Source organism: Zingiber officinale, chromosome 5B (genome assembly GCF_018446385.1).
Source record: "Zingiber officinale cultivar Zhangliang chromosome 5B, Zo_v1.1, whole genome shotgun sequence".
NCBI lineage: Eukaryota > Viridiplantae > Streptophyta > Magnoliopsida > Zingiberales > Zingiberaceae > Zingiber > Zingiber officinale.
In genome coordinates, this window is record NC_055995.1 from 85,637,482 (window position 1) to 85,646,769 (window position 9,288).

Below are 9,288 nucleotides of genomic sequence, written 5' to 3' on the forward strand. Positions count from 1 at the left end.
TCCACCTCTAACACCCTAGCCTTCGCCGCCTTCGTGAGTTGGGTTCCGCCGTCGCCCGTCGATCCTCCTCCTCGCCATTGCGCAGCTGTAGCCCCGCCGGGTGATAACAGCAACTTTTGCCTTCCACCACCCGTCCGCCGATACCTCCTCTCTATTTCTTCTTCTTCTCCCCTGTTCCTTTTCTCCCGGCCAGAGGAAAAAGGTGCTCCTTCCTTTTCTTTCACTGTCCCTGCAGTTTTCTTCAATTTTGTTTCCCTAGCAAGGGGTCTCCTGTTCTTCCAGCCAACAGCAAGCTCGCTAATCACCTTTCTTCCTGTAAGCCCTTCGTTGCAGGTGCGATCCTTCACTTTATTGTTTCCCTTGATTGTCGATTGTCTTGTACGACTTGCATCAGTGCGCCAATTTCTGCTTTTTGTTTGATTCGATGCGATGCGATGCGGTTTTAGAGCTTTTGCAAAATATATTTTTTTCAATGGGTTTTAAATTGCGTATCAATGAAATTTACATGTTGAATCTGCAGGTTACATAGCTAGTAGTTTAAGATGGTGCAATTCAAAAATAGATATTTGGTGATGGAAATATTTATACATGGAGAAAGAGACTTCATTGGAAGGGATACAACGAGGGTTATTAGCTCAAGCAGTATCTCCAAAGCAATCAAGGAAAGCGTTCAGTTAAATTTTGGGGAGTGTGGCCTTGCGCTATTACTTGGATCCCTCCAGGGTACTCATTGATTTTGTCAGTTAATATAGGAAATGAATTCCTGGAATTTTCATGGCTCTAAAATGGTGAATTTTACAGTGAAGTATGTCAATACCACAACAAAGATATGCATCATCAGAGTTTCTCGCTCGGAGTACCAGAAAGTTTGGTCTGCTATTACAATGATCAGGAGCATTGGGAACAACCCGGCTACATTTAATTTGCTTGATCTGAGTGGTGAGTAAACTTGTCCTCTTCAAAATTTGTTTTAGCAGTTGAGTTTTATGTGAATTTCAACGAATACTACTTTACCTAGGTTGCATGCTTATCTACTTTTCTCATGTTATACTCCTAAAAATTGTTGATGGATGCATTCGACTTAGACAACTAGTTTGTTTGTATTTATGAACATAAATATGACTTTTTTGTGATATAGGTTTATGTAGACCCACAATAGAAGTTATACATCTCCTTAGACAATTAATTGAAAAATATCGGGAGCAAAAACAAAATCTACACATGGTATTCATTAACTTAGAAAAAGCTTATGATAGAGTCCTAAGAGAAATTATATGGAAAATTTTAGAAAAGAGAGGTGTTAGCGTAACATATATTGAACTAATTAAGGATATGTATAAGGATGTAACGACCAGAGTAAAGACTTCAGGCGGAGTAACTGAAGCATTTCCAATAAAGATAGGGTTACATTAAGGATCAGCCCTAAGTCCCTATCTTTTTACACTAATTATGGACAAACTCACTGCGCACATTCAAGACACAGTACCGTGGTGCATGTTGTTTGCAGATGATATTATTTGGTAGATGAGACATGTGAAGGAGTAAATGCTAAGCTAGAATCTTGGAAGAAAACACTAGAAGGGAAATGTTTTAAGCTTAGTAGATTAAAGACAGAATATATGGAATTTAAGTTTATCAATATTAGAAGTAATGAAACAATTGTTAAGATAGGAGAGAACGAGTTGTCCGGAACCGAGAGATTTAAATATTTAGGATTATTTTTACAAAATGATGGAGGGATTGAGAGAGATGTCTTACATAGAATACAAGCAGGATGGGTGAAATGGAGGGGAGCGTCGGGTGTTTTATGTGACCGTAAAATACCTCTTAAACTTAAAGGTAAGTTCTATAAAATCGCAGTTAGACCTGCTATGTTATATGGAGCTGAATGTTGGGCTATGACTTGAGCACATGAGCATAAGATGAGAGTTGCAGAGATGAGGATGTTAAGGTGAATGTGTGGACATACGAAGATGGACAAAATAAGGAATGAGAGCATTAGAGAGAAAGTCGGAGTTGCATCTATTGAGGACAAACTCCGAGAGACACGTTTAAGATGGTACGAACATGTACTTAGACGACCAATAAGTGCTCCAGCTAGGCGATGTGAAACTATGATATATATGCACATCAAACGAGGAAGAGGACGACCAAAAAAGACTTGGTTAGCAACAATAAAACAAGATAAAATTTATTTAAATATAGATGATGATATAATAGGAGATAGGGCTCAATGGCGTAAAAGGATTCATACAGCCGACCCTACCTAGTGGGAAAAAGCTTGGTTGTTGTTGTTGTTGTTGTTGTTGTTGTTGTTGTTGTTGTAGACTCAATGCAAGAACAAAATTTATGAAGTCCAAGATACACAGATATAGTTTTTCTCTTTCGTGTTGACAATAGATCAAATCAATACTTTTGAAAAAATTTATCATATCATAGCCTAGAAATGGTCCACTGGCCTTGAATTTGAGGTTCTTGTACTTTTTCCAGTAGTATGATTGGCCAAATGCCTTAGTCATATGATGGTTCTCAAACTTTGTGAATTATAGTGCAACTGAACTTTTCTTGCTTCATCGCCATCATTCGACAAACTCTGGTATCTTTTTCATCACAACCATTTCTTATCCTTATCAGATATCTGCCACAACATGTAAATACCCTTTGAATAGATTTCTGTAACAAATGTTTACATATGCTCAATTGGCATCTTTTTAATTGACCGTAGTGGTATTAAAAATTTGCAATTTTCTCCTTAATCTTTGCCAGGGTGTATCAGAGCCTGTAAGAAAGCTGCCATCAAATGTGAGGAAGCTAAGTATGAACAGTTTGTTTTAGCTGCCGGTGATAGTGTTGGCCTGAATTTTACCGATGCTAGAAAAGATAGCATTGTTAAAATCAACGCTTTGGATTCCTAGCACCACCAGGTCAGCTCCAATACATGAGTTCATTTATACCTCTCCATTCCTTGTATTTTAACCTCTTCAAATCACTCCTATTTCTATTTTGCTGTGTGTACGCTAGTTCAGACTTTCACCCTTGTTCCTTGACAGTCCAATAGCATGTACCTTACCTTAACCCAAATCAGTGCAATAGTAACTTGTTTGAGGCTCACTAAACTTGTTTTTTGCTCACTAAACTTGTTTTTTGCTGTCATGTAGCATGTTTTCATGAACTGTTCATTATAGTTTGAGTATGTGTTATAATCGAAAATACAACAAACATGTTGGGTAGTTCTTCCAATTGGCTTAGACCTCAGTTTTGGGGATTGGCTACTGAAGGTCAGCAACTTGGACTTGGCCAGATTGATTGGGGTTATAGGGTTAGTTATATCGAATTGATCGAGTTTGATTGAGGTCGGTAGAGTGTCCAGTGGAGCCTAGCTCTCTCTGGAGATGTTTGAAGTGGGACCTTTGTCGTCATCATCTAGTGCTTTTGTAGAATTTTTCTTTCGTTCTTTCTTTTTACGATATTCTGTTGGTGTCTTTGTCGTCCCATCTATAGACTTGGAAGTGTTCATCCAATGACGATCACTCTATGGATGAATCTAGCCTGTATGTGGCTACCTAGACCTGGGTTGTGCGCTTGTTGGTTGTGCTCGACTGACTTAGATTGATTCATGATAAAGTAAATGTGTCACTCAACTTGGTACACTTCAAAGAACTATACACGAATTGAACATTTTACATCAATATATATGCATGCATAAATGCTTAATCATCTCCAAGATTATTTAAATAAAAAAATAAAAAATTATACTATAAGAATCTATATATCCTCCCACAATAACATTAATTACATTCCTCTCACACAAGCAAATGGAAATTTAAAAACAAAAAATTAAATAAAAAACTTCCGTTGATATCCCCTTTGAGTTGGACCGAGCTTAGTGGCCGATGAGCGATATTGCTCGTCGAACGGCCTGATGGAGGCCGAGTCCATCGGCCAGACCTTGAGTGACTTGCACGTGATGTCGCCGGCGGTGGCATTGTTGAAGAGGAAGAGCCGTGCCGCCCCGTAAATGGCCCTTGTCGGGTACACCCTTGATGTTATGCACCTCCTTCCTCCTTGCGCAAAGCTCTCCACGATCGAATGATCCACCTTTACTCAATTCAAATTCATCGAAATTTTAGTTTCTTTTTTAATGTTAGAATTTTCGATAAGTTTTTCTGATTTGTTAATTGTATTACTCACCATTATCCTTAGTGACAAGGTTTCGCCATCAAGCACAGGGACTAAGCTCCCATACACTCTCTTCACCAGATCACTCGCCGCCGACGACCTAAATATGGTAATCGCACACAAATTCATATAAATAAACGGATCAATATGCAAAAATATATATATATAATAAATTTATCAACTAATTGAGTGTTCGTGCCTGAGCTCATCCTGGCAGAAATGGGTGCCGATGCTGCCGTCCGGTCTCCGTCCGACGTAGAAATAGACCGCGGTTTGCTCCGATCTTTCCCGATCCGCCAACACGAGTAAGCCAAATGGACCGAGCGCGCCTCGGCCGGCCGCTCCATTGCTCGTGCTGCAATTGTATCCAATGTCGGCCTCGATTGTGTTCGCCAAAGCTGATTCATTCACTGTGAACTCCGCAACGATGTCCAACTATATATCCAAATATATAGTTAATACACTATACAAGGGCGGTAGTCACGCGGTTATAATTTTTATATAAATACCTGTGTGGCTTTTCCGACGTCTAAAGGCACGACGGCGCCGGCGGCGACAGTGATGTTGGCGAACTCTTTTCCGTCGAGCCTCAACTTCTCCACCTCCTCCACCGGCCACTGAAGGAGGTTGCTGCCGGTCTTCCGGTCGAACACCACCGTTCTTGGAATGCCCTGCAAATTAGCCCAAATTAGAAATAAATTAGATAGAAGGATATAAATGCAATATTAATCCGGCCGGTCACGTGGACGTCGAACTGCCCGGCCCCACTACGCGCCGAAAATCGCAAGTACTTTTCCGTAAACTGGCTGCCACGTGGGTTGCCTGGATTTGGCACTGCTGTCACATCCAATCACGGGGGGAGGCTTTTCGAATCTAATCCATACGCGTGGCTTAGTTCGTGCAGGATCCCGTGAGAGAGTTCGTGCGGTAATTAATAAATTATTAAATAGATAGATAATTCAAAAAACAAATAGCCAGATAAATGCAGGGACATTGCTTTTAAGCATAGTATGACTTGTCGTGAAGGTAATTGTCTTAAGATTAAAGTTCCAAATTGTATACTTAATGCTAACTCCAGATATGTCGGAGGAGAATTAAATTAAATTAAATTAAATTAATTAAATTAATTAAATTGGTTACCTGGAGTGAGGCCCAACCCTTGGCCAGGTCCGTCCGTTCGCTGTCGGTCTCGCCGATCCAACCCCAAAGCACTCGCCTCTTCTTCGTCGGGTCGAAGAAGGTCTTGGACGCGTAGAACTTCCCGTAGTCGTAGCGTTGACCGACGCCCACGTCGGACTCTGGGTCGTCCGGCGTCCATGCGTTTCGGGTCGCGTCGTACGTCCCGATCGCGTAGTAGTCGTGTTTGTCGTCGTCGAGGCTGGCCTTGAGCACGTGCTTCACGCCGGGGGCCGCCGGCGTCGACGAGTCGAGTCCCGCCGTCGATTGCGTCGTCGCGACGGGGAAGAAGTCGACGCACTCCCACATCCCCGTGCCTTCCACCTCGTGCAGCACGCCGGGGAGCAGCTCGTAGTGGACGAAGTCGACCGTCCTGTACACCAGCGCGATCCCGGCGTGGCGCCGCCGCGAGTCGTTCTTGGATCCGATGGCGACGAGCCACGCAGCGTCGCCGTCGTCGTCGTCGTCGACGACGACGCGCCACGCGGTGGTGGGGTCGCGGAAGTCCTTGGGGTGGACGCCGGGCGGGGGGAGGAGGACCGGGTTCGCCGCGTGCTTGACCCAGGACCGCAAAAGCGGGTCAGTCGGGTCGGCCGGAAAGGCGAGGTTCTGGACCTGGACCGAGTCGGTGGTGGAGCCGGTGTAGAGCATGGCGAGGCGGCCGTCCGGGAGGAGCGTGGCGGATCCACTCCAGACTCCGTTGGCGTCGTACCAGTGGTCGGGAACCAAGGCGATGGGCAAGTAGAACCAGTGGATCAGGTCCTCGGAGACGGCGTGCCCCCACGTTATGTTCCCCCACACGGCGGAGTCCGGGTTGTACTGGTAGAACAGATGGTACCATCCCTTGTAGTAAACAGGCCCTGCGATCCATCGATCCATCGATATTAATTATTCCAGTAATCGCAAAATCAGAGAAATTACTATTTAAAGCCCAACCGAGCCAGCTAGCTAGCGTACCGATCGTACTACATCAACTCACCGTTGGGGTCTGGTATAATAATTCCGATACGCCGGCCGGCCATCGCATGCAGCAGTGCACGAAGAACAAACGGTCAAGAAAAGGACGAACAATGATATATACATAAAAAGAGAGAGAGAATTAATGTTAAAGGAAAAGAAAGAGGAAATTAAATAAGGACCATTCATCCAATTCTTCTGGGGTTGGAAGTGGAAGGAGGTGCGCTGCCAGAGGAGCATGTTGCTGGTCCAGGGATACGAGGGCTGGGAGAAGAGCCTGGCGCCGGTGGACTTCTCGGAGACGCCGGCTGCCGGACCGCGGGAAAGCGGGAGGCAGCTGGCGGGCGCCTTCTCCGGGCCGGAGCCATTCGCGTTTCCGGCGGAGTAATTTCGGGAGGCGAGGAGGCAGAGGAAGAGGGCGGCGGCGGCTACGTGGAGGAGGCACCGGAGGAGGTTCTTGTTGGAGGAAGGAGGTGGGTGGAGGAGAGGAGGATAAGAGGGAGGGAGGGAGGGGGAAGTCATGGAGGTGGATGGATATTGAACAATTGAATTGAATGATGTCGTTGTAGGCGTTAATTATAGACAAGGTAAGTAAGGAGGGAAGGAGAGATGACTGGTTAATTCCTCCATTTTCTTTTTAAGATTTTCATTATTAAATTCAATTTTTGACTTTTATTTTTATATTTATTTATTTATTTATTTGTTTGTGTGGCGGTGGAGGATTCTACATGACGTGCTTATCACGTGGGGATTTTCACAATATAGTAAATGAAAGCTAGCTCGCTATGTTGTGGTCGCATTGAGGCATTTCTTAAGAAATTTTGTACACCAATTATGTATATAATTTCGAGTTATTATTATTATTATTATCATCATCCACCACCTCCTTCTCCTTCTCCTTCTCCTCCTCCTCCTCCTCATCATCATCATCATCATCATCATCATCATCATCATTATTATTATTATTATTATTATTATTATTATTATACCTCCTTGACCGTCGTACGTGGGCATCTCTCATAGGTTCAAGATGTCTCTGATGATCTGACATGCCTTGAGTAATTTTATTTATTTGTTTTTTTTTAAGTTTTCGGTTGTGTTAATAAGATTTTGTTTTTAAAATTTAGGGGTAATTATAATATTAAACATATAAAAAAAATAAATCAAAAAAAATTCTAGATGCATGTGATAAGATGGATAGGATATCAAAATTATATATATAGTATTTTTATGTTGCGGACCAGCATGTTTTTCCAAAAAAATAATTTATTTTTTTAGTTTGTAATTAAGTCATTTAAGATTTTACCTTTAAACTTTAAAATTTAGAGATTGTGTTATATTATTAAACACATAAAAAATTTTAAATAAAAAAAAATTAGGTACTTAGCATATCAAATATGAAATAGAAATATGAAGAAAAAATTAAAAAAAAAACAAATGATGATATTAATTAAGTTGCGTACGTGTGTATGTGCTGGATAAATCGTCTACACGCGCGAAGGAAAATAATTTGGGAGACTTTTGATTAAGCCAAGACGATCGACCATTCCACGCAACTTATTTAATTTCTTGATCTAAATTAGTTCGCTGTCCATTTTGAATTACCATTTTTTCTTTATAATTAATTGAAAAAAAAAAGAAAGAAAGAAAGTGAAACAAACTAATTCAAGAAAAATATGAATATATCCAAACACTTGCGTTGATATTGTTGGATTGAACTAGTCAATTACTTTTAAAATAACTTATGATCTATGAAAATTGATCACGTTTGTTGTGATATCCGAGACATATAAAAATAATACATTCAAGTAATATAGTATTATAGTAACAACTAATGATAAAATTATTTAAAATTTTTAATTAATTGATTTTATTTATTTATTATAACTCATTGTGATTCTTACTTTTCTTATGGTAGAAAAACCTTTTAGAACAAATTATTGACCTTAAGCGAGATGTTTTCTAAAGAACAAACATGTCTAATAATTAGAAAAGGGTTAGTGAGAAGACCTAGTTCAATAATTGGAGCATGCCATAATTAGGCTCTATTATTATGCTCTGTTCATTGCAATTATTGAGAACGATTGATGTAAATCACTGTGATTCATTGTCGTGAGATTATTTGTTTTTAAAAATAATTAAATATTTAGCATTATTCTTTTTCTTTTGAAGTTGAAACTATGCTTGACCTTGATAAAAATAAGAACAGACACTATTATAAAACCCTAAAAAGAGTTTTAAAAAAAAGGAGCAAATAATGGATTTTTTTTATTACCAAACACAATTCTAAAAAATCATTTTTGAAATAGATATAATGCATAATTGGTAAAAAAAAAAATATGTTTTTTTTATTTGTACACACTCCAAAAGACAATTAAGTATGATCACTAGTCATCCAGCAAATGGAAGAGGCCAGATTTCTTTTTTTTGTTATTTTGCATGGAAACTTATTTCAGAAAATTAAAATCAATTTATATGTATTTATCTAGAAATATTATGAAGTTTCATAATTAATTTTGTTATTTTGCATGGAAGAATCGAGCACCACAAACAGTACATTCATTTATTTTGTTGGTATATTTTCACAGAGATAAGATTTGTTTTATTTAGTGTGTGGAGGGCATTACACACCAAAAAAATAAACAAATAAATACTTATATATTATTAACCCAAATGATGTGTATCCCAATCCAATTAAATGAATAAAATGAACACAACAATGTATTATTACAAAAAAAATGAATTAATTAATTTCAGTTTTAGAAAAAACATACCATGTGGAGCATATTAATTGACACTGGTGTTTCCAACAATTATTGAGATTGTCTGCTAAAATTAGGAAGAGACAATCTTATTTTCTCAATTATTGAGATTTTGTCAGAAACTACCGAATTTTTTTTTTTTTAAATAATGCATTTAATTAAATTCACGTGGTCTATGAAGTTTAAGTCCAGGTGGAAGCTTCTCTGTCAGTTG

The 9,288-nt window shown here is 39.8% G+C and overlaps 2 protein-coding genes across 2 annotated transcripts; one reads left to right on the forward strand and one right to left on the reverse strand.

Annotated features, from left to right (window-relative positions):
• Positions 1–3,111, forward strand: LOC121987584 (probable ribonuclease P/MRP protein subunit POP5). Its single transcript, XM_042541329.1, has 4 exons — positions 1–333; positions 521–723; positions 802–939; positions 2,767–3,111. Exons 2-4 carry the CDS (start codon positions 543–545, stop codon positions 2,913–2,915), a joined length of 468 nt encoding a protein of 155 aa, XP_042397263.1. The 5' UTR covers positions 1–333; positions 521–542; the 3' UTR covers positions 2,916–3,111.
• A 498-nt stretch (positions 3,112–3,609) lies between these two features.
• On the reverse strand, positions 3,610–6,488 carry LOC121984778 (beta-fructofuranosidase 1-like). Its single transcript, XM_042537908.1, has 6 exons — positions 6,335–6,488; positions 5,320–6,215; positions 4,689–4,850; positions 4,379–4,614; positions 4,192–4,279; positions 3,610–4,098 (listed from the first exon to the last, which is right to left on the reverse strand). The coding sequence occupies exons 1-6, from the start codon at positions 6,375–6,377 to the stop codon at positions 3,838–3,840; spliced, it is 1,686 nt and encodes a 561-aa protein (XP_042393842.1). The 5' UTR covers positions 6,378–6,488; the 3' UTR covers positions 3,610–3,837.
• Positions 6,489–9,288: the final 2,800 nt, after the last annotated feature.